Below are 25,765 nucleotides of genomic sequence, written 5' to 3' on the forward strand. Positions count from 1 at the left end.
AAGCCAGCGCAAGCGCTAGTGAAGTTTTGGAAACAAACGACCCAATTTCGGATAATAGTGAAGATGTTTGCAAGGGTGAGACGTTGAATTGCTCGAGTTCCTCTTTGGTAATCTGTTTCGAGTGCTAGCTTATCGAATTCGGCCGACGTTTGATTTTTACGGCCCATATGGTGATCCGAAGCCGCCTGGAAAATGAAATCAATATGAACCAAATTTATCGTCCATCGTGACTGCTCATAATCACCATTTTTCTCTGGTTTCCGCTCTGTTGTGTTGATTGGCTCCATTATCATGATCCGAGCAAACATTTTAAACCCTTTGGGCAATTTCATCATCATCATCAACGGCGTAACAACCGGTATCCAGTGCCTTAATAAGGAACTCCAGACATCCCGGTTTTGCGTCGAGGTCCACCAATTCGATATCCCTAAAATCTGTTTGGCGTCCTGACCTACGCCATTGCTCCATCTCAGGCAGGGTCTGCCTCGTCTTCTTTTTCTACCATAGATATTGCTCTTATAGACTTTTCTAGTTGGATCATCCTCATCCATACGAATTAAGTGCCTGCCCAACGCAACCTATTGAGCCGGATTTTACCCACATAGATTTCGTGGTTATGTAGGGAGCTAAAAATTCTTCGGACGATTCTTCTCTCGAACGCGGCCAAGAGTTTGCAATTTTTTTGCGAAGAACCCAGGTTTCCTAGGAATACATAAATTCTGGCAAGATCATCGTGTTGTCCAGTAAGAGCTTTGACTCTATGGTGAGACGTTTCGATCGAAACAGTTTTTGTAAGCTGAAATAGGCTCTGTTGGCAGCCAACAACCCTGCGCGGATTTCATCGTCATACCTGTTATCGGTTGTGATTTTCGACCCTAGATAGGAGAAATTGTCAAAGTTCTCAAAGTTGTAGTCCCCAATCTTTAATGTTTTCATTTGACCAGTGCGACTCAATGTTGTTCGTTCTTTGGTTTTTGGCGCTAAAGTTGCCACCATGTACTTCGTCTTGCCTTCATTAATGTGCAGCCCAAGATTTCGCACCAATCGCCGCCTGCTCGATCTGGATGAAGGCAGTTTGTACGTCTCGGGTCGTTCTTCCTATGATACCGATGTCGTCAGCATAGGCCAAGAGGATCGTGCCTCAGCATCACTGATCACTTTCTCGAGGGCCAGGTTAAAGAGGACGCAGAATAGGGCATCCCTTGTCTAAGACCGTTGTTAATCTTGAATGGTCTCGAGAATGATCCTGCTGCTTTTATCAAGCCTCGCACATTGGTCAGGGTCAGCCTAGTCAGTCTTATCAATTTCATCGGGATACCGAATTCTCTCATGGCCGTGTACAGTTTTACCCTGGCTGTGCTGTCATAGGCGGCTTTAAAGTCGATGAAAAGATGGTGCAACTGATGGCCATATTCCAACAGTTTTTCCAACGCAGAGAGAAAATCTGATCTGTTGCTGATATGCTGGAGTGAAGCCTCTTTGGTATGAACCAATGATGTTCTGGGCGCATGGGGCTATTCGACCTAACAAGATAGAGGAGAATATCTTATAGCTGACACTCAGCAACGTGATACCTCTATAATTGCTGCACTGAGTGATATCCCCCTTTTTATGTATGGGATAGATAACGCCCCGTTGCCAGTCGTCAGGCATTGATTCGCTCTCCCAACACCTTGAACACCAGTTGATGAGCCACTTTGTGCAATTGGTCGCCTCGATAATTAACCAATTCGGCTGTAATTCCATTGGCTCCTGGCGACTTATGGTTTCTAAGCCGGTAGATTGCACGGACGCTTCTCCGTTCGACGGAGTTCTTAGTAGGTCTCTGCGCGTACCCGCGTTCTTTGAGAATGCAACATTACTTGGTATGCAGCATTCTTCCGTTTTGTAGCTAGCTTACGCTCATCGTCAAACCATCATTTCTGACTTTTCTTGCGGCTGGGGCCAAGTGTGTTTGTGGTCGTATCAATGATAACGTTGTTCAGGTGGTTGTGAAGATCATTTGTTGATGCTTCATCTCCAGGATCTCTGTTGACTGCGGTTATTGCGGCATCCATTTCCCTCTTATAGGTGTTGCAGAGAGCTGTGTTGTGGATGGCTTCAGTATTCACTCTCACCTGATTGTCAGAGGGGCTTGTAGGTAGTGTTGTAATTCAAGCCCGGAGCACTATGCCAACGAGATAGTGATCCGTCTAAATTGGGCCCCTATATGTTGTGTCCGGTTAGCTGAGTGGTTAGAGTGCAAGGCTGTCGTATGGAAGGTCGCGGTTCAAATCTCACTGGTGACAAGGAATTTGTATCATGATTTGACGTCATATATCAGTGGATTCAGCTGTGAATAAGTACCTGAATTAAATCAGGGTAATAATCTCGGGCGAGCGCAATGCTGACCACATTGTCTCCTACAGGATGCTGTAATCCTGTAGTGTACCGTTACGATCTTGAATGAAGTGCTCTAACACACTTCTAGGCCTTTATCCGATATCGATTGTTGCGCAAACGATTATTATTATTATATGCTCTGCATTCACCAAGGCTGAGAGGTGGCGGAGTTCAATCAGCCCGCGGTCAATTTGGTTGAAAGTGGTTCCGTCTGGAGAGGCCCATGTATGTTTGTAGACCGCTTTCTGCGCAAACCAGGTATTTCCAACAACCATTTCGTGCGATACTGCTAACTGAATAATTCGCGGTTCGTTATCATTTGTATTTTTATGTAAGCTATGGGAGTCGACGTATTGCCTGAATACGAGCTCTGTCCCTAATTGTCTGCTGAAATCTCCCAGTATGATTTTAATATCATATCTTTGGCAGGCTTCGTAGAATGTATCCTTCTCCGGATCTACAGTCTCCTCTGTAGGGACGTGAACGTTAATGAGGCTTATATTTCTAAATTTGCCTCGCAAACACAGAGTACATAGCCTCTCGATTATATTTTCAAGGTCGATAGCAGCAGGTTTAATTTTTTCGCTGACTAAGAAACCTACTCCGAGCACATGGTTTACTGGATGGCCACTATAATATATGGTATAGTGGCTCTTTGCAAGGAAACCGGTCCCTGCAACACTGTTACATCAGTCCTATATTGGGACGTGGTATCGACTAGCTGCTTGGCAACTCCATCTCTGTGCAGGGAGGGCACGCTCCATGAGAAAATGCGGAAATCGTTATTCCGTTGTCGTTGTCGGGTTCGTCGTTATAAAGTCCATCCTATCAGAGGCTCCTGTTGTGGCTTCGTAACTTTGATTTTCCGTGTAGGGTTGTCAACCACCAGTGAGATTTGAACCGCGACTGTCCGCTACGGCAGCCAAACGCTCTAACCACTTGAGCCATCCGCTGAGTAAATGCCTGCATTTTGAGGACTTGCATTTTCGCTCCTCCTTTTCAACCCGAAGATCTTACATTACTTAGGGGACATCCTTCAATTTCAATGGCTTAAGGATGATACTTCCATTCGCCCCTCCTTTTCAATCCGCAGATCTTACTTTACTTAGGGGACATCCTCCAATTTCAATGGCCTGAGGATGCCTAGGCGTGGAGAGAACTTCAAAGGCCCCGCTTCATAGCACATCTGAGGTAGGAGAAGCATCGATTGAAGATGCGATCCATCGTGGATCCCCCCTTTCGATTGCCGCACTGGGCTCCGGAGTTTTATAGTTTGTTTTCAATTCCAGGTTTAGCTCGCGCGTTAATCATTTAATAAATGCGCCCGAAGTCCCATGGTTATTTGCGGGTACATGTATAGGTTAAGGACACGTGAAATTCTGAATTCTGAAATTCTGTCCCCCCACATTCCCGAACATAGAGCTAAGCAAACGTGTATCGATAGAATACTTCGATGGAGCTTCAATATTTACGGGCTTCACGTTCAATTTACTAACTTTCTTTTTCTTTTCGGTTCTTGGCATAGCTCTCCACTCTTGCTCATCTCCGGCTACTCAAGATGGTCTTTTGACCATCAACCAATCATTCATATCATTACAGTTACAGGATTGAAAAAAACCTCATATATATATGTATATATATGGTTGCCTTTCACCCCTTCGTGAGGTATAGCGCGTCAACCACACCTTTGCGCCATCGATCGCGGTTACCTGGAATGCACTTCAGTTCCCCCCCCCCCTTCTCGAGACGCTCGCACTCTCCCTTATTATTCTGCACCAAGTGCTCCTGGGGCGACCCATTCGTTGGCCATCTTGGGAGAGTGAATTCCACCGCATGGCGTAGCCCGAAATATAATTGTCGCTTCTCCTTGATGTGTGACCTTTCCACTGCCACTTCGATCTTCCTATCACATCGTATACAAGTGGCAAGCCTATGCGTCGACCAAGTTGTTCATTTGAGGTAGTACCCGTTCAGCGTATTCCGATAATACGGCGCAGGCAGATATTGGCGAAATCTTGGAGCTTTTGGGTAATAGTGGAGTTCACTTTGCATGTGCTACTCCCATATATCAACACAGAGAGAAGGCTAGCACAGAACAATCTCAACTGGATCTTGGTCCTGAGATAACTGCATTTCCAGATTTTAGACAGGGCCGCGAAAGCAGATCTAGTGCTGTTAATGTATCGGACTACATCTAGTTCGGTGCCGTCGTCGGTAGATATACAAATAAATCAACCCTTTCGATGTTATGCCCATTAATGCAGATAGAAAGGGTACGATTACCCGTCAGACTAATAACCTTGGTTTGTTGGTGTTCATCTTCAATCCGACTCTGCTTGCCTCTCTTTCCAAATCCAGAGCCATTTGACTAAAGTCCATGACCTGGTAGGTGAGCAAGCAGATGTCATCACCATAGTCGAAGTGTTTGAAGAAAGATGTCATGTCATCGTCGATTACATTCCTCCACATCCTCCGGACAGACCAGCATGAAGAACGTCACCGATAACAAGGAGAAATAATTTTATATATAATATAAATATAATATAATAATCTTATCTTTCCATTTTTAATATGATGGTCACAATAGAAGCAATGATAAAAGTCAGCCACCTAACACCCCAGTGCAAAAGATGGCGGGGATTCCCTGAAGGAGTGCTACTAATCGACATACTCATCTGGGCTTCAACCCAATCGGCACACATATTATCTAGCATATTAAGAGTAGTGGTCTAGAATTTTCAAGAAATCGTTTTTTTTTTTGTTTTCGAAAATGCAGTTTTTTGAGAATATACTGTGAAATCTTTGAAAGGATATTTACAATATTCTTGTTTCTACAGCCGTTTTAGCATTGGATGCATTGCTCCTTGTCAGAAATATATATACAACTTTTTGTGCTGGTTTGTTGTGGATTCGGGTGGCTTAGTGGCCTTGAAGGTTTACCCACAATACTGAAGCTCCATTAAAGTGCTCAATTGATAAGTTCTTGCACGCCGCTGTGCTAGCCAGGCTCGAGAATGTGGGGGGCCTTTTGAGCGCTTCGATTCCTCACGTGTCATTTTTACAAAATCAACGTGTCTATACCGATGCGTGAGTCCGCACTGGATCTAAAAGTAAACCCAATGAACAAGGATATTCGCGACGGCCTAACGAGATACACCAGAACGCGAGCTAAACCTTAAAAATAAAAAAAACGGTTCGACCGCGCGCGTGGAGCCGTGAGTCTCCGGATCCGAGTGTCGCGATCGAGGGAGGAAATCCCCGACTGATCACAGCCTCAATCATTGTTTCCTATGCTTCAGATTTTCAATGAGGCGCGGCCCATGAGGTTCCCTCCTATCCTTTACGTCTTCCGGCGTTATTTTGAGGATGTCTTCACGTGTAGGGGTTTGCGGGGTCAAGGAGGAGGAGAAAAGAGGAAAGTCTTGAAGACTTGAGATTCAATTCAAGCGCCAATTAAAAAAAAAAGGAATCCAATAAAGCCTGCAGATAATAAATAATAAGATTTGAAGGAATAAATGAATTTAAGTAATAAATTTAAAATGATGGTTTAAAAATATAAAATAACTAAAAATTTAAAAATCATCATCATCATCAACGGCGCAACAACGGGTATCCGGTCTAAGCCTGCCTCAGTAAGGAACTCCAGACATCCCGGTTTTGCGCCGAGGTCCACCGATTCGATATCCCTAAAAGCTGTCTGGCATCCTGACCTACGCCATCGCTCCATATTAGGCAGGGTCTGCCTCGTCTCCTTTTTCTACCATAGATATTGCCCTTATAAACTTTCCGGGCTATCCAACTATTATTAAAAAGTTATAGACGCTGAAACTTTTACATTTAATTTCGTGCATTCTAAAACTTGTATGACGTCATCATACATGCATATCACTTCGTCAATACTACATACAGTGAGCTCACGTGAATGGGAGGTCGCAGGGAAGCATTTCCTTGCATTTCATCAATGTCAACTACTACAGACAGACATATGTATGCATTTATATGTGCCTAATTCAGTTAGATATATTTGTACGATGAACAAGCGGTATCATTATACGTACTTTATATGTTCATATGGATACTTTTATGCACGAAGTAAATCGAAAATATGTGTACGATCAATTTATATACATTAATATAGAATACAGCATTCGGTAATAGGCAATGTTTGTTTGTTTAGGGTGAGCATGATATCTACGTTTGTAATGTTGTAATGTTGTTTGTAGTTTGAAAAACAATATGAAGGAATATTTTGGGTTTTAGCCATATACAAATGGAAAACTGTGCGTACAAATTTTATGACATAAGATGAACACAAAACCTTTATACCCGAGGCGCCAGCTTCCGGTTTTCCAACTTAATTATTTTTATGATAAAAAAAATTCCACAATATACCACAATTTTTCTCTCTGGACCATCGGGATCTTAACCTTTTTGACATTTGGTGGAACCTTGGTAAGTGCTATATATTATCATCACAATCGCAAACTGTTTGAATGTGAAAGGTGAGTTTCCTATATTGGGTGCATACGACTCATATTTGAGATAGAATGAGAATCGGCTTCCGGATTATAAACACATAAATCAAACCGTTTACTGCATTACTCGTATTGCCAGTTTGACTTGCCTTTAACATTTTAAACTTTCGTATTTATTTATTTCACTAATAAATTAATCTTAAGATTGCTCCTCCTAAATGCATCTTTTGGAAAACTTGATTCTGTTTATTTGATGACTTACCGTCCAAGAAAACCATCATCCTTCTACGAAAACCCACGACTTTTATTTGCTGAGAATGCCTCAAAATTTCATCTCTGTATTCGCCTGTATCACCGCTTCCTCAATTACTTTCTGTTAACCGCATTTCTCCACCTCCTTTTCACTCATTGTTCAGGACGTACCTCTCAGAACCATTTGGATCAGCAATGGTAGGTGGCACCACATTGAACTGAAAGGGATCAAAAGCGTAGAATTATTTGGACGAAAAGAAGCCGGTGGAGTTGATAAATTTCCCCATGTCCTACTCCCCACTTTTGAAGTCAAATAAAACGCAACCCATATTCGCACATATTTAGCAGAAATATGACCTGTAGCTTTGATTCCCTCTTCAAACTTCCTTCCAGGTCTTTATGGTTTGCAAAGCTTTTGCATTTAAATTGCATTTAAATTTCGAAAATCAAATTTACTAATTTTATCAATTCGCTGGTTATTGTATGAATTGGAAACTTTATTCAAAACACCAAAAAAATGTGTAAATAACATCGCAGACGGGTGAAAAGCCACGAATCCGAAATGAAGCCTGTTTCTTTTCTTTAGCTTAATAAATTCTTTTGGGATATTTAAGGCATAATAAATTTCATAAAAATTCTTTTGTTGCTTGGCGACAATGCACAATCGTCCCCCAAACTGTGTGGAGGTCAAAATTATAATCTGTATCTTGCCAAAGAGGTGCCGATTAGTAACGAATTTATAAGATGGTTTTAATTTTCTAAAAAAGTCGGCAGATTGTTTCTAGTTTCTTATTCAATAAAGATAGTAACCATCACGTATAATTTTGCCTTGAACCTTGATATACTTAATACATTCGGACTTTATTGAATAAAGTCTTGTTACTCTGGATTTCAGGCCAAACAGGATTAGAATGCAGATATACTAGTGATGAAACGAGTGTTGAACGAGAACCTTTCACTGAAATTACGAACTCAAAGAAGAGAAGAGCATTGGAGGGAGCTATACTAACGGAGTCTGCGAGGACTGGAGTAATCTAAAAAGCTTCTGGGAACATATTAATCGAAACACTCGCGAGATTGCGTAAACCTTACTAAAAATGTATAGTGAGTACACTCAAAAGTCAACTCTCAGTCCTGCAGAGGACGAACTTACATCTAAGGTCCTTCTAAATACCGAGCATATTACTGAAGTACTTACATTGAAGCAGGAAATGATAATGTCTCAATATGCCACGCACATCCCCTTGAATCTAAAACTCTAAAAAAGCGTGACTGAAATCCGAACCAGTAGACCAGTCAGGAAAAATCTGAACCTATAGGCTAGATCTTCTTTATCATTGGGAGATACGAACCCAAGCGCTCGAAAGATTGTTTAAACCTCACCACGCACCAAACATCACCAAGCACCAAGCACTTGCGCAAAGTAGGTTCACCTGGGGGAATACTTAATACCAGATGTCAAATTAAAACACCTTGGGAACATAATAAAGTTTCGACCGGTTTAAACGACATACTATAATTTGTAGGTGTACTGTACCTAGTAAAGGGGCACAATAGTTCTTTTAGGATGCAGTGCAATTTCCCTTAATGGAAAAATAAACAACCGGAATACCGAAAGCTGATGCTTCGGCTCGATGATTTTTTTCGTGGAAATGCACTCTGATTTTTACTGAATAGAAGGACCGTTTGCGGTGAATAATGTCCGCGCGGATCGGAGCCGCTAACGTCCGGTAAAACTGGATTCACATCGAATGGGAAGAGTGCCTATAGTTTGCCACAATTTTCTTTTTTTTTTCAATCAAGGAAGATTTGTCTGAAACAAGAAAAGAAAACTGTAGCTCATAGGATTTTCCGTATTTAATTGCTTCGTGCAGTTTTGTCCGAATTTTCGTGGATTGAATAGCCTAAAATGTGCAAAGTTAGCCACCGAGTAGTTGTGTTGAGTTGCTTTCCTGCAACAGTTTTGCTTGAAACTGTGTGCGTTTGGGAAGAGTTTTGCGTTCACCGTAGAGGAGACGCTGTGCTAGCTTTCGACTCCAAGTGTTTTTGCTGGTTTTCTCTTGGATTTTTGGTGAATTGTACACGATTCCGAAGAAGTACTATTCACGAAGGAGTATTGGCCGGACTGTATCATTGCCCGGGTGTAGATAAATGTATTAAGTATTTAAACGCCTCCGTGCCCACTCAATAACTTGGGGACTTTTTCACTCGGTCTGATAATCGAGTCGTCCACCAATAGCGCGTGCATGACCGGAATTTCAAAGAAATTAATGAATTTCCCTTGAATATTGTGACTGTAATGTACAGTGAACGGCAGCTATCGCCATTCATCAGTATTAGTTATTTTTCACCGGAAAATCCACATGCTGAGTCTGCGCCAATATTAGACCAGTATTTAACTTGTTCATCCTTCCAATTTCTGTCCGGTGCATCTATTGGTTTCTGGATATTATAAATCTTTTCCTTAACCTACCTATTCTTATCTGTAGAAATAAACATGAATGTCAACACGCAGAGCTCTGGGTAGAACCGTAATTTTTTTTATTTCCCTTTTAATTTTATTATTTATTATTCATTTTTAAGTTTTTAGATCTTATAAATTTTTGAGTTATTTGTCCGGATAGCTGCGGGAGGAAGGTTGCGGTTCAAATCTCACTGGTGGCAGTGAGATTTGTATCGTGATTTGACGTCGGATACCAGTCGACTCAGCTGTGAATGAGTACCTGAGTCAAATCAGGGTAATAATCTCGGGCGAGCGCAATGCTCACCACATTACCTCCTACAGTGTACTGTAGTGTATCGTTACGGTGTTGAATGAAATGCTCTAACACACTTCAAGGTCCAGATCCAATATGGATTGTATTTATGATTATAAGTATAATTTTATTATTTATTATTTACATTCTTTACTGGATTCCCCTTTTAAAAATTGGCGGGTTTTTCTGTTTTCTCTTCTTGTTGCTTCTCTGAATTTATATATATATTTTATTTATATAATTGATGGTTGGATTAACACGCCCCCATATTCCCAAGCTTGGCTAGCACAGAGGCGCACAAGAACGTGTCAACGGGGCGCTTTGAAGCGAGCTTCAATATTTGCGGGCAGACCTTCACGGTAACTCAGCCAATTTCTTTAAACTTTTGGCATGACTCTTCCCTCGTGGTCATCTTCGGCCACTCAGGATGGTCATTTGAGCATCCTATTTTCCAATTTCATTACAAAATACATATAAATATATACATAAGTATGTATGTCTCGAGTAAATTATATTGATATATAATTGATTGCAAAAAGTAGAACAAAATGTCTCCCTGCGACCCCCCCTTTATGAGCTCACTTTGGTGGGGCATTGAAGTGATATGTGATTATGACGTCATATATGTTTTAGAATGCACGAAATTTAAACAAATTTGTAAAAGTTTCACCTTCTATAGCTTTGTTAATAATAGTTGGGTTTCCTTCAAACTTCCTCAAAGTAATGCCTCATGCCAATTCTTTATACTTATGCCAAATTTTGTCCTTCCAGAATGATATTATAGGGGCTTTCCGGTTATATTTCTAAAATATTGAAATATACTATTATTAACTTAATCTGCCCAGGGCAGATGAAGAATGTATTTTGGGGCCTAGATTTCGCTTAGATACACCACTGTGATTTTTTTTCAAATTTTTCGATTGGATAGGTTCTGAGAACGAGACCTGTTACACTTTTTCGCGGGTCATAGTTTGAGCCTTCACTTCCAGTTTCGAAAATTACTGATTAAGCATATACTGTCAAAAAAAATGTGCACCCTCTTTCGAATGTATGGGGAGCCCCGCCCCCCCCCCCCCCCCTCATTCTTAAACTCAACATAAAATGGCGCTACTAGCTATATTGTAAAGGGATTCATAAACCACACGTTCCAAATTTCGTGACAATCAGTCCAGCCGTTTCTGAATAAATCGGCGGTGACCGTCAAACAGACAGACCAACATCGAATCGATTCTAATAAGGCTTTATTTAACACAAAACCTCGAAAAGCGGCTAAGCCATGCAGTGGAATCCGCTCTCCCAAGATGGCCTACGAGTGAGTCACCCTAGGAACACTTGACGCAGAACAGTAGAGGAGCAGTGTAGTGTTCTCAAGAAGACCTGGAAGGAGTTGAAGTGCATTTCAGCGGAGGAGTTGACTAAGAGGGAGTGTCCGGATATCTGAGTGGTTAGAGCGCAAGGCTGTCGTACGGAAGGTCGCGGTTCAAATCTCACTGGTGGCAGTGGAATTTGTATCGTGATTTGACGTCGGATACCAGTCGACTCAGCTGTGAATGAGTACCTGAGTCAAATCAGGGTAATAATCTCAGGCGAGCGCGATGCTGACCACATTGCCTCCTAGTGTACCGTTACGGTCTTGAATGAAGTGCTCTAACACACTTCAAGGCCCTGATCCAACATGGATTGTTGCGCCAACGATTATTATTATTATTATTAGTTGACTAAGGAGTAAATAGCAACCATATAAAAAATTCTCTTATGAGGAAAACAGAAAAACTAGCATATCTGTTACGCCCAGCCTCCGGTTTTTCAACTTGTAACTGTTTCGTACTGCTTCAAGCTTCGAACTCCTCTATCTCTTGTGGTAATTTGACAAGTTTTCCATCAAGTCCCAAAGCTTCGACTTACCATATTACATACATTCAAAACAAGATTCAGCTGATGTCCTAACCAACTTTAGAAGATATCTTTTCCACCAATACAAATCAGAAGACAACTGAATGTCGCTTTAAATTATAAACTAAAACACCGATAGTTATAATTGAATAATGTTTTCTTTTCCTTTTATTTTCAATTACTCTTTCATTTTGTTTTCATTTGTATTTACATATCATCATCACTCTTGTCGAAAATAATAGCTTAAAATTCTATATTTTACATAACCAATATATCTCAACGCATATCTTTCATCATTCACTTTAATTTATAATATAGCGCCCTACACAAGAATTAAGAATTATCTCTTACACTGCATAGTTATATTATTATTTCTTCACTTTTTTTCTCGATTAAAAGATCATATTTATGATGTGTATCTTTAATACTAGTTTCATATAAAGCATTTTAGATATAAAGTACAAAATAATAAGAATAGAATAGTGTTGCGGTATTATTTATATTCTTTCTGGCTATCATTGTATAATGTTTTTTGTTTTGCTCCTGATTTTCATCATTTTCATGTTTCTTTATAATTTAAATACAAAATATTACTTACAACGCATCTAGATTTTAGATTATTTTATGTAATAGTGTAAAAATTGTATTTTCAATTCTTTTAAATGTTCATCTATATTCTTGATTATATACTTGCAATATATAATAATATAGTAGTTATTTAAATTTGAATGTGTGGTATATATTCATATTTGTAGCAGTAACAATAGCAGTAATAATGATTTATCAACGTGGACATTTGTATAATTTTATTTTATATTATATTATTTCAATCACACATATTGATTTTTACCGCTTTAAATGTGATGTAGACTATTCAAATAAGAAGTAATTTCTACAAATTCGGATTGAGTAATTTGTAGAATTGCAGTAAATAATGTTAAGTAATTTTTCGTGCATTATCGAAAAGCTCACAATTTTGCATCTCTGAAGGCTGATCATGAATTTATTTACTGTAAATTATCTAAAGCAATCGCTCGCAGTAATCATATTTTCTCTTATAAAGCATCGTTGAATGTTATTTGCTGATGTGAATTTCATGTTTAGCTTAAGTTTACTACCACAATCCACCGTTGATTGTGGAAACAATCAAAGAAAGAATGCAGAATACTTGGGACATACTTTGAGAATAATATAAAGTTCGTCGACATCTTAGATATTGAGCAGAAAAGTTAGTAAAAAACCAAAGGTGGTAATTTGTGGAAAGACTACAGAATTTTCAAACCCAAGCCTTGGATTCTCTAGAGTCGCAAAACCTATTCGCTAGACGTCCTTGAGAATTATTAATTTTGAAAATAAATAAACTTTAAAAACTGAACATCACAAATATCTAAAAAAAACGCCCGAATCGTCAACATCAAATAATAGCCGGTGCTATTTATAACAACTCTTCAAAGTTCAAATTTTCCATGTGCACCACTTTTCTGACACACTTTAAATTCGATCGAACGGAGGAAAATTAAATAAGAGATGGATGGAAACTGTGATTCAAAACTCAATTTTTTCCCTGGAAAGTTTCAATTCGAAGAAGAACTTAATATAAAGAGAAAGGCGAAACAGAATCAAACCATTATCATTCGATGGATATATTCCAATGTTACATACTAGATCCATGCGCGTTTCTAGACTAACATGCTTTAAAATTAAGGTAAAGTCATTTCAATTCTTTCAACTGTTTCACTAGTTATATAGAAGAAGATATTGCTTGGAAAGGGATACTTGCGAGATGCCGAAATTGATGTATCGTATGAAGTATAAGTGAAAACTATTCATCATATTTCAGATGGGACTTACAATTCTATTAACTTATCTTTTCTGCTGTACGAAACTAACTGTCGAGTAATAATGTTTGGTTTAAAACCCAGTCTAATGTGCCCAAAAAATTTAAATCAGAGAGTTCTAAATAGGCATTGCTCCTCCGTTATCAACATGTTTGTTAGGACTTTGGTAAATGAACAAGCTAGACCCTGCCCAAACCTACGTAAAAGGTATTCATAACGTCGCTCAGATTTTCAGTTCACTATCAAAAGACCATTGCTGCCGTCTCCTTTCATAGGACTCAACGTTAGCAAGTTCTTCCCCGGCATCGTCTTGATACATCGAAATGATATTATCGTCATCATCAGTTTCACTCTCATAATTTTTGGCATCATCAATACTATCATAGAAATTATCGGATGTCTCCTCATCTTCCAAGTAGACAACTTTGTTAACATGAAAACTCGCCTTGTTCTCATCGACCTGCTGATAGTAAATCATGGGCTCACTCTCATCACTATTATTTGAAACAGATCTTGCCAAAACTAAGTCCCTTTTGGTAGCCCCACTTTTAAATGGTCGCTGAGTATTTTCAATACAATAGTTTGAGTTAATTCGCTCCCATGTTTTCACAAGATTTTCAGCTACATTACCCACTAACTTACAAGAGGGAGTGTTGTTATTCATTCTAGGATTGTCAATATTTTTACAAGCCCTCGCGTTTTGTGAAATTTCTACATTAGCATCTTGATTAAGATATAATTCTGTATCGAATTTTTCTTCTTCTTGCTGGTATCGCTCAATGTTAGTACTGCTACTACTACTAGGCAAATCAATGTCCTGGTCCACTTTCTGGTCAACACGCAGCAACTGAGGATGTTGGTAGGCTAATTCCAAATCTTTAGGACATTCATATGGTTGATATGATGGTTTTAGAATGGCCGGAGGCGAACAGTTCTTTGCCATAAATTCACGAATTAAATCGCGAGCAGTGTAATTCCGACTACGATTTGAATTGTTGGTGAAATTAAAAGAGCTTCTCATAGGTGATGAAGGAGTTGATGAGGATGTTGATATAGTTGCTGTCGCTGGTGTGTTTCGTGTTGAAGAGGTAGAAGTAGTAGAGGAAGAAGTGCTATAGGACGGACCATAGAAGGATGATGATCTGCTTAATCGATTTAATTCTTGTATGTCGTAGCTCACCGTTTTTCGTAATATCTGCAAGGAATATATAAATACACAAAAATTGTCGATTGTTTTCTAAATTTGTCCGTTTATTGGTTAAATATAAAGATTTCTCCTTGAGATAAAAAGCCTTTAGTTGTATTTACACAATACTAGAAAAAAATTAGAGAAGAATTTGCATTTCATTCAGCATGCTGTTATCTTGGTTCCGTTCGAATTAGTCAAAAGATTGTTTGTAAAGTTTGTAAATGTGAATAGAATAAAATAATCGAGCAAAAACAAAACGTGAGTCATAAATTGAGCACCGCAAACCATTTAGAATTCAGATGTTCATTTTACCTTGCCGGCATCCTTACGCTAAAGATATAAAGTGAATTTCTCCAACCACCTCAACTCCAGAGGTTCTAATAGTCTACCTAGAAGCAGCCGCGTGAAAATCAATACCCGATGTAAATGATTATAACGCAATAAAATGGTTTCATGTTCATGGAAAAAACACAAATTGGCCCGGACAAAGGACGAAGTTCAGCTTTGCTACCGGGGTATCATCGTTTTTTATACGTTTCGATGTTAATAACTTCAAAAGTACGAGGCGCGTTTAGAAAATCTAAGAGGTGGCGGCCATAGCATCATCTTGTTTTTAGTAAGGGCCATTTCATTAGATAGCTGTTAAAATCCCAATCATATACGGTACATATTTATTTTCATTGTCAATTGAAGGAGGCCTGTTTCCAAAAATGGGATATCGTAAAAGATTAAAGCTGAGTTGAGCGAAGATTGCGGCACATCTCTCCCGTGTTTGCAACTATTTACAATCGGGTAAATGAATTTGGACATGGCGGTACATCCATTTCGTGGAGGTGACTACTCCCGAAATAAATGACAGAAAGCACAATCGAAAAATCAAAGCGCGCGAAATAGTTAAGGCCACAGGCATATCGCAGCGTATAGTGCTTTCGATTTTGCACGAAAAACTTGGTGTGAAATTTTTTTTGGCAAAATGGGTGCTGGGTTTCCTCTCAGTAGAGGATAAACACAATCATGAGGCCGATTCTGAGGCTGACGGTTTTTGTGTCGCAATCCTGATGAGTTTCTGCATCAATACATTATTATCAACAAAATATGTTGAGCGAAGCAATCCGGAATAAATGTCCTCATTTGAAAAAGAAGAGGATTCTCTTTCATCAAGACAATGCACGCATGCACTCCAGTGCAACCACAATGATCATCATGGAATTAAAGTTCGAATTGCTACTATAATACATCCACCGTATTAATCGGATTTCACTCCCAGTGACTTTTTTTATTGTCAAACTAAGAACAAGTCGGGAAACCGGAAACCCGACGCTTCAGGTATGAAAGGTTTTCTGTATTTCTTTTATAAAAACATTTCCCCCCCCCCCTCCCCCCCCCCCCTAACACGTAATGTATATGCATATGTATATTACGCCAGAATATCCACTTTTGGGGGCTACTGACATCCAGTCTTAGAATTCGCAGTGAAGCGACAATTTTGACCTATTATAACTTTGTTAGCAATAGTGCGATTTCCACCAAACCTGGTAGGATCATGCTCTATATCATAACTTATAATACTGCAATTTGAGGAGTCTAGGATGGACTTCAGGGCAGTTCTGCAGTCAATTACTAAAAATTATAGTAATATACCACTTTCCAGCCCCCGCCCTGCCCCCATGTGAATTAAATCTCAAAACTGCCCTCAGTTCAGTACTAATTGAGGCCTTTCATTTGATACCCCCTATGACTATATTTGGTAAAAAAATGCTGCACTTCCTTTTGCCTGTATGGGGACCCCCTTGAATTCCACGTAAAACCATGCAACTCACTATATGCGTAAGCGTTCACAGTTCCCACCAAATTTGATGTCAACAAGTGTAACCGTTTCCAAGAAGAATGCCTGTGGCAGACAGACAGAGGGAAAAACAGACAGAAAACCGATTTTTATAAAGTTTCATTTTACACAAAACCTTAAAAATGCCCCAGAAGGCAACGATTTGCCAGAAACAAAGAAGTCATCGCCAAAACTGATACCCATTTTGACAAACTTCTCAAATCTTACTTTTCAAACGGCATAAAAAAAGTGGAAAAGCGTATAGATCTGAAATGAGATTATATCGAGAAATTAAAAATAAACCACTAAACTATTCTTTTTTTGTTTTTTTCTAAGGACTTATTGAGCGACCCTCGTAGTATAACGTCTCAAATCAAGCGCCTCAATTAGCCTCTTCACCACTTGACTAGTTGAGCGAAAAATGACTGACGTAATATTTGGTAGGAAAGTACCTTCTGATCCTCATGCTGAACTTAAAAAGAGCGATCAGAGGGCAGATAAGAGCTTAGTGGGCGGCTCTTAAGGATCTAAAGGATCTAAAATAAGTCGAAGAAACTCGATGCACACTCTGATTACAGGGCATGACATCCAAACTCGAACAAAATTCAATTGGAAATCCCCGCCATTCCAGACCATTAGTAGATGTTGCGATTGGTATTTAAATAGCTCCGTATATTAAACAATCCTAGCCTCGAAACGGGCGGAATGCTGAAACCAAGGGCCCATTATAAACGAAGAGCCGCGTTAGTTGAAAGTGTTCGCGTTGGGCGTTCGATGGTAGAGATCATTCGATTATTGGGATACCCGAGTGTATGATATCGTTGTAAATTACCATGAGTCGGAGTCCAACGAAGGCTTTGCAAGACTGGCAAGGAGCACACTGAAAAGGGCACAGTTTCAGACTTGTTCATCATTCAACGAGCCCAGGTGCTTATTTTTCAGTCGGTTGTTGGTGTGAGCGGAAAAACTGTAGGACCTCCGCTACAAATTTTGCAAAATTAAAGTGAAACAAATGCCTTTGGACGCCACCAGGAGAAAGCAAATTCAGCACCATAATTTGATTTTGTGTTTTTTGAGACAACTCAGATTTTTCTCTGACGTGAAAGTCTTTACTGCGGTTTCAAAAAATCAATCGAAAAATGACCATTAACTGACCCACGACCTTGAAGATGTACCAATCGTTGCAAGAATGAATTTAAGCGCATGTTAACGTTCTAGATGTCGTACCCACTGAAGGGAAACTGTTACAAACGAAGTCTATTTACATGTTCTGGAGAATGTAGTGAATTCGTGGATGATACTGTGTCGTTGGGAAATTGGCACGTTTTCCAGCAGCATGCTGCGTCTACCCACACAAGCCAATTGGTTCAAAATTGGTTGTCACATAAAGTCGATATGTTTTGGTCGAAAGAATTCTGGCCTCCAAACAGTTTGAAATTAAATATTTTGGACTTTTGTGAATGGAGCACAGTTGAAATAGTCACTAACAAATCCAGACTTCCGAACTTCGCATCATTAGAAGCCACTAATGAAGCAGCCTTCGTCGATATGAATTGCAACATATTAATTCGTTGAAGGCCGGGACGGAAGAAGGTCCAACAGTGCATACCAATGAGCCATAATATTACAGTCTCTACAGAAGCAATGCAGATCTTGTTGGCGTTCCCTACTTGATCTGGAGGCAGTCGGCCGAGCAATGAGCCACATGATTATAAAAGGTAATGATTGGAGGTTCGTTGGACAAACTGTAGAATTGAATAGAGGCGAATATATGAAACTGCTTCTGGAGGAGTGAACGGAAGATCCATGGGAAGGTAGATGGGATCATGGTCCCAAGTCTAAGAAATCAACCAACACTCAAGTTCCACAGCTGACCGCGCAAAACAGTAATGCGCCAACGGCCACGCCAACACAATAATTGATGAAAGGTCTACATGCGAAATCAGTCTCTCCAAAAAAATACTGCTGGGTTATACCCAGCACGAACCCCTGGACTAATTTCTATATCGTAGAAATGTCCAACAACTGCAGATGCTTATGTGGTGCTCAAAGAGACATTTACTAACATATGTGTGACTGAAATTTATGTTTGAAACGGATGAACACTAGAAAAGTATTCTTTTACTTTGAAATGCTTTGCGCAAATAGTATTCAAAATGAGAAAGGAGAGGGCTAGCAACTTTTTGCGCAGTAAGACCATTACAAAGACTAAAGACAGACTTAAAAATATTATGGAGAATGTGCTCGTTCGTATGCAACGGTACACAGGTAGTTCTCTGTATTTCGGTGATATAAGCGTAAAACCGTTGAACGCCCAGAATGTTCAAATTAAGTCAAAATGGGAGAAATGATCAAGAAGATCCATGATACTGTTTAGGAGTCGCCGGGTCAAAATTATTGAGATATCTGAAGTGGTAACAAACAAAAAATTATTGGCAGATGGGTGTCGCGTTCGCTAATGGTGGACAAAAAATAGATTCGAGTGAAATTTTCAAAATTTCTATCGAATGAAGAAATTGCCGATGCAAGAAAATGTCTATTTGGCAGGGTTTGAAAAATCATATTATTTGGAAGGGCTAAAAAAAGTTAAAATTGTTGTCTACGTTGTAAAATAAATTCAATTTGAAGAAAAAAACAAGCACAGATTTCATTCCAAGTCACTGACTTTTCGAACAGCGCTCCTATCTTGTACCACTGCTTTGGTAACAATTTTGCAGTTTATCGCATCTTTCTAATTGTACGTTTGTACGAAGGGCTTTGATCATTCTTTGGTGCGGAGCTCGTCTCTATGTAACTAAAGCATTTTTCTTTTATTCAATAAATGTTGTTAGAATGAGTACGAGGAGTACAATTAGTTCATTTTGCCTGTGTGTATCCCCTCTGAGCGATTATTCGAATGATTGGCAATGATGAACTAAAATTTACTTCCCTAGTATCATCAGAGGAGTGGAAAAAATAGAACTACAACAAAAATCCTTTGTATGTCTTCTGTTCACGCTTTTCTGGAGAACAGGGCATCCATACGGTATCTTCGTTGTTATTGTAATTTTTCTCTCATGTTTTATTTCTAATGGTTGGTTTTCAAAGACGAACAAAAACATCCATGACGACCGGAGTTTGGACCCGGGGCAACAAGACGACCCTCAATCAATTCAATCACCGTGTTGCCGGCGAAGATTTATATATGCGGACAAAATAGAAAAGGTATCCTGTAGCAGCAATTTACGATACGATAAAGCTAGAACAACAAAAGCTTAAACATAAAAAGAATAATGTGCGGTCATCGCCGAGTAGTATTTTAAGTGAAGCAAAAGTGTAATTGCGATGCATCGCGCGTTCAAAAGAGAATTTAATTTAAAACGTAAGATTCCCCGGATCGTAAAATCATGTTGAACTGAGTAAAAGCAAAACAGATAGAAAATCAAGTGTTGTGAATCACGGACACTCGAGATCAACGAGGGCCGAAAAATCTATCGAAATCGTGTACGCAGCATTGACACAAAGTCCCTGCAGATCAGTGCATCGACATTATACAACCATGAAAATTCCTTCCTGAACATCCATATAGAGCTGATCTGCGAAAAGGACTAGAATTTTGTGAGAAAATTTTAGACATGATTGATCAACACTTGGTCGATTTGGAAGATGTTTTTTTCAGTGATGAAGTTCATTTCGAGACCCACGGGAATGCCAACAAACGAAACATGCAATACTATGCTACTAGAAACCCGAGTATCACACATGCAACATCTTTACATTCCCTTCACGTCACTATATGGTGTGCAACCTCGGCCAAGGTGATCATTGAGCCTTACTTTTTTCGTAGTGGAGGATTTGAAGGTCGCTGTCAACGATAGCCGTTACCTAATTATGTGAAACGAATTTTGTATTAATTCTTTGCGCGGCAGAAGAACATCTCTATCGAGAATGCGGTTCCAACAAGAGGTACGACTGAAATAAAACCTGCTAAAAGAGAAATTTCGCAATCAGTAGATTCCCAAAAAAAACGGAGTTTTTTGGTCGCTGCGCAGTTCAGGTCTTACGCCGCAAGCTTTTTTTTTTGTGGAGGATCATCTTTAAGTGTAAAATCACATTACTATCACCAACCACGATCATAAGATCACCAAACATCACAACATCCTTTTACATTACAATATCATTACTCAGTAGAAAAATGATTGTACTTTTGCGATAAGTATTATTTCGTAATGTCCGTGTCGATATAATATCACGTTACAAAACATCACCGGGTAATATGGTAATGTATCGTTCAATACATTACACAGTTCTTGCTAGTATAAATGGCGGTGGCAATTGTCGAATGGGGATAGCGACCACCGCTCGCGAATCTTTTTTGTTATGGTTCCATGTCCTCTGGCTTTGACTTTGATTTCGGGTTTATGTGATAACTTTTAACTAGGTGGATTGTTTGCAATACCGAGCAAGGCAACAGAAACCGCATATCTTCTCAGTTGTCCCTGTTCACCAGAATCGTGATTCCGTGTTCTTTGTATGTGAAAATATTTTACTGTGATATATGGGAACCTTTTGACTTTTTCTTCTCTTGCATGGGAGTGTTCACATTCCCCATTTACCTACTTGGCGATACCGTACATTTTACGCTATGAATGTAAGAAAAGTTGGACAAATTCCCTCCAGTGATAAGTAATACAATCGAATTCTGATAATTTGTACATCGATTATTCGTATTTCCGGCTAATTTGTAGAAATTTGCTGGTTCCCGAGTTAATTTTCTTTATTTTGCACTCCCGATAATTGGTAATCCCGATATTTCCTACTAAGTCGTCAATCCCTTGACCATGCGAATTATTGGGATTCTACTGTATTTAGCAATACCAGCTGCCAGAGTGTCATATGTGATATTAATGATATAACATCGCATCTACGGTTATGGTAATGATAGGTGATATACGTGACATTACTTGATGTCTCACTTTCCATGTCAAAAAATTATGTTATACTATGTTAATTACTAAGGTAATGTTTCGTGAATCTCTAGCCCACAGCAGTGGAATAAACACAAATATCACGCAACCGGGATTCGAACACGGTATAACGAGACCTAACGGCTGACGTTTAACCATCATATTATCAACAAAACAAGGTATGGTCCAATTCCCTCTCTACGGCACAAATCGAACCCACTCGTGGACTTTTTAAAGGAATCAAAGAGTATGATCAGCGTTTTATGTTGATTAGTGGATATAACGGAGACCTGCACACTGCCTTATTTCTAGAACTGAGCATTTGATACCCAAACCCTGAAAATTACAATCGATTATTAAAACATTCACAAAATCAGCGATTTCTTTTCAAATAAGCGCGATTTTACAGTTTAACAACTCGTTGAAATCCTAATTAAGAAAGACTTGAAAAGAGGAGAAGAGAAATGCATTGCAAATCGAAGACGCACTACATTCCATCGCCCTGCATTGAAAGTCAATGTCAAAAAGGAGGAAAACCTAAACATATCGTGTTTATTTCTGCGTTGAATTTGACCGTTTTGAGTAACGTGAAGAAGGAAAGTAAATTCCTAGAAATTCCTTGGAACACAAGCCTATCAAAAAATAGACGATTATGCAGGGCAGAACCAGAAGTGGTTACAAGATATTACTTGCTCCTTTATATACATTTATAAACACGACGTGATTTTGAATTATATTCAGGACCTAGACCGCCTAGTTAACTCAGGCTTAAGCCGGGCGAAAAAAAATTTTAATTTTTTTAGGGATTGAGGGAGTTCTACGTCCGCGATCCATTTTATGGTAAACCAAACCAACTGGGAAGAAACATTTTTTCTCTGTTTTTGGTCCACGGACGAAACCACAACTCATCTATTTTTTTTAATTGAGAATAAGTCCCAAACAGAGGGGTCCGTGGACCAAAAACAATGGGAAAAGTTTTCCTCCTAATTAGTTCGATCTGCTATCAAGTAAATGACAGATTCAGTACTCCATCAATCCCTAAACAAAATTTAACAAGCCTATTACCAGGCAATAACCAGCGACTCAACGTAGGCAAGGAATATAACTAAAGCTCTTTTTTATTTTCAGCAACCTGAAACTAACTTGTTTGATGGCTAAACGTGAATAGCACTGATACGGATACAATTTCGACGAAGTAATATCAAGTTGAATAAACTATTGAATTATCTTCTAAATGTGAATGACGCTAGATATTAATTTAAGTGAATAAAATTCAGAAAAGCTTAAAAATTATACCAATCCGAACTACGCTACTAAACTACTGATTTATATTTCGGTATGGTGTGAATAGTGATAATAATTTCCAATGTGTGGTGCTATATTCATTCCTGCTTTATCTTTTCAATAAGCACTGAATAAAATCAAAAAAGAAAAAAGTGTTAGATCCTAGAATCAAATTAAAACTAAACCATAAACTCAAATTCTGTAAGAAATCAACTGAATCAAAGAAAACCATTTAAAAAAGCAACTAAAACTCAAAAATGTAATGCAGAATATTAGAAATGTAAAAATATATATAAAAAGGGTTTCAGGACTTACGAGAAATGGGAGCAAAGTAGATACACTAGTAGAATAGTAGTAGTAGCAGTGTAGATTCATTCCATTAAAATATCTCTCATTCGATAAACACATTGTGTGGGTGATATATCCGTCGCGTATATCTTTTTCAGACATACCACTATACATCATCTACCCTCGTAGGCTATTACAGTGGATTCAGTAAGTAACGGATTACAAAAGCTAAAATCATCTAGTGGGATCTGGTATATGTTTTTGTACAATCTCGTTGTTATATTTTATTGGAATTTGTACTCTCGGTCGATGATCTTAGTTGTCACTTCGTTTTCGAGCAAATTTATTATGTTACTTTACAGAAGAACATTTCATCTGCATTTTGATTTGGTCTTTGTCTTTTCCAACATGTAAATTATTTTTTGAAGTTGTTACTTTTCTGAGGAGGCTTTCTGAACAGTAAACTTGATAAAAAAGCCAAACATTGCATTTGTGGTGAAACAAAGTACAGTTAGATATTCAGAAGGACGATAAATCACGTCGGGACAGTTAAATATTTTGGACAGTAGTTTTTAGTTGTAGTCGACAGGAAACTGTGATTTATATAAAAATATATATTATTCATAAATTATTGATACAATATAAACATAAACATGGAATCAGCATATTATTACTCATAAACTATTGTTCAAAATATCGGCGTAGGGTTAGTGTAAAAGTTCAAATTGGTTTTGCTTTCTTAACGAGATATTTAATTAAAAAAAAAAGAAACGGAAATCAGGCAAACATCAAAATGATTACAAAACACAAAGTATATTAATTTAGTTATATTTTATGTATGTATACGAAGTAGTTTCCAATCACAAAACATTTTGTTTGGTCTTTCTTTTTTATTATTAATCTCATTTTGTTTCAAGACAAAAACACATGTCGTGCATTTTTTGATTTTATTTAGTCTTAAATTGTCTTTTGAAAAAGTTACTAATCTTATGAATGGTGTATGTCGATTGAATTAGCTATAAATAAACAAAAGAGAGAAAAAGAAAACACAAAAACATAAATAATATTTTCTCTGTTAAAAATATATAAGTATTATATGATGGTATTATTTGCAAATGGTTTTTTAATCACAAAACACGTAAATATCTTCTATATTGGGCAAGTTGGTGTGAACAGTTTGGATGCAGAAAGGCAGTGATGAGACCCTCCACAGTTTATAATGGAACCAATTTGGGTTGTTGTCTTTTTCTTATTTTGCTATTCACAATTGATTACAAAGATAACCAATCGTTAATGTAAGTATTTGTTCCGCGACTGCGCCTGTTGCTCTGGTCAACAAACGAGCAAGTTAAGGCAAAAAGATCCGAAGTAGTTATTTATGCTTTTCTTTAAAAAGGAGAAACTACAACCGAATCAAATTCGCAAATTTCAATTTAAACAGTCTTTGGCTATTTTTCACATATTGAATGAAGTTTCTGCAGAAAACTGAATAAAAACTAGAATCACTTAACCGCTCACTGGGGTCTAATTTCGGCATTAATGCCTTCGGTCCTGCTTATCTTTGAAAGAACATTCACGTTAATGGAGTTAGTCGCTCAAAACGAAAAAAGGCCAACTTGCGATATTGTACAATGCAGTTCACCCACATAAGATTGTTTTTAAAAAGCAATCAAATCCCATATTTCCATTATACTCTCACCAAACACGCCAGCTACCTCTCTGCAAAATTTAGTTTTGTTTAAATAGGGTTATGAATCTTTTTGAAATATTTCTATTCATTTAGAATGGTTTGTGCTTTGGTTTAATCCAAAAATTTTGTAATTGAATATCATATAAGTAGAAGCATTTTTGCAGCATTATCAATTGAAATGTATGTGCGCAGATGAAAGCACTTTTCCAAACCTAATTATTTAAGTGGTTAATAAAAGTAACCGCCAAAAAGAATCCCTTTATCTACTCCGTTTCATACCATTATTTTTTGTGAATCTGATTTATTAGAACTTAGTTTGATTGTTGTTTTCTGTTAAAAGAGTTATCTTGTTTAGTTGAAGAATAAAGTGAAACAGATACTTGTATCTGTATAGCATTGTTTCATTTGTTTAGAGTATTTTTTTTCTAAATTTTCAATAATTCGAATGGTTATTTAATAAATTGAAATAGTGAATCATAGTTAGCTAGGAAAACTCTAAGTATAAGAAAGCGTTTATGTAGAAGAATGCCTCACTTTTACGTAAAATATACAAAATATAGCTCCAAATCGAAGGTAACTCTCATAATATGGAACAGTTAGTTTTCAAATTGTTATGGATATAATAAAATAATCTACTGACTTCCCTTTCTCATCGCATAGCCACAGGGAACATTATCAAATTCTCAAAATAATTATGCTGAAATTAGAACAACAAACGGAAAAGATAAATATACTTTGATGCATGGAATAATTGCAAGGATGCTTCTTGGTGTAATACTATATATGATATTCAATTCTAGCGACGCGCCAAAATTCTACCGACAAAGCTTTAGTTTTATTTCAAAGCAACAAATTACATGACACACTAGCTACGATATTGTATTGTACTCAAAAAATTGATTAAAATGTGATGATATTCTCAATTCCATGTGTTTTATTGAGTGTTG

At 38.2% G+C, this 25,765-nt stretch overlaps 1 protein-coding gene across 10 annotated transcripts in view; it reads right to left on the reverse strand.

Annotated features, from left to right (window-relative positions):
- Positions 1-11,897: 11,897 nt before the first annotated feature.
- The window catches only part of LOC119661721 (serine-rich adhesin for platelets), a 375,597-nt gene continuing 361,729 nt past the window's right edge, over positions 11,898-25,765 (reverse strand). For 9 of the 10 annotated variants that reach the window (XM_038071179.1, XM_038071178.1, XM_038071184.1 and 6 more), the window contains one exon: positions 11,898-14,791. In XM_038071179.1, the coding sequence (XP_037927107.1) occupies positions 13,820-14,791 (972 nt within the window). In that variant the 3' untranslated portion in view covers positions 11,898-13,819. Of the gene's footprint in view, positions 14,792-23,727; positions 24,145-25,765 lie in introns of those variants that run through there. The other variant, XM_038071187.1, reaches the window with a different exon arrangement.

The sequence above is a fragment of the Hermetia illucens genome, chromosome 1 (genome assembly GCF_905115235.1).
Source record: "Hermetia illucens chromosome 1, iHerIll2.2.curated.20191125, whole genome shotgun sequence".
In the NCBI taxonomy this organism is placed as follows: Eukaryota; Metazoa; Arthropoda; class Insecta; order Diptera; family Stratiomyidae; genus Hermetia; species Hermetia illucens.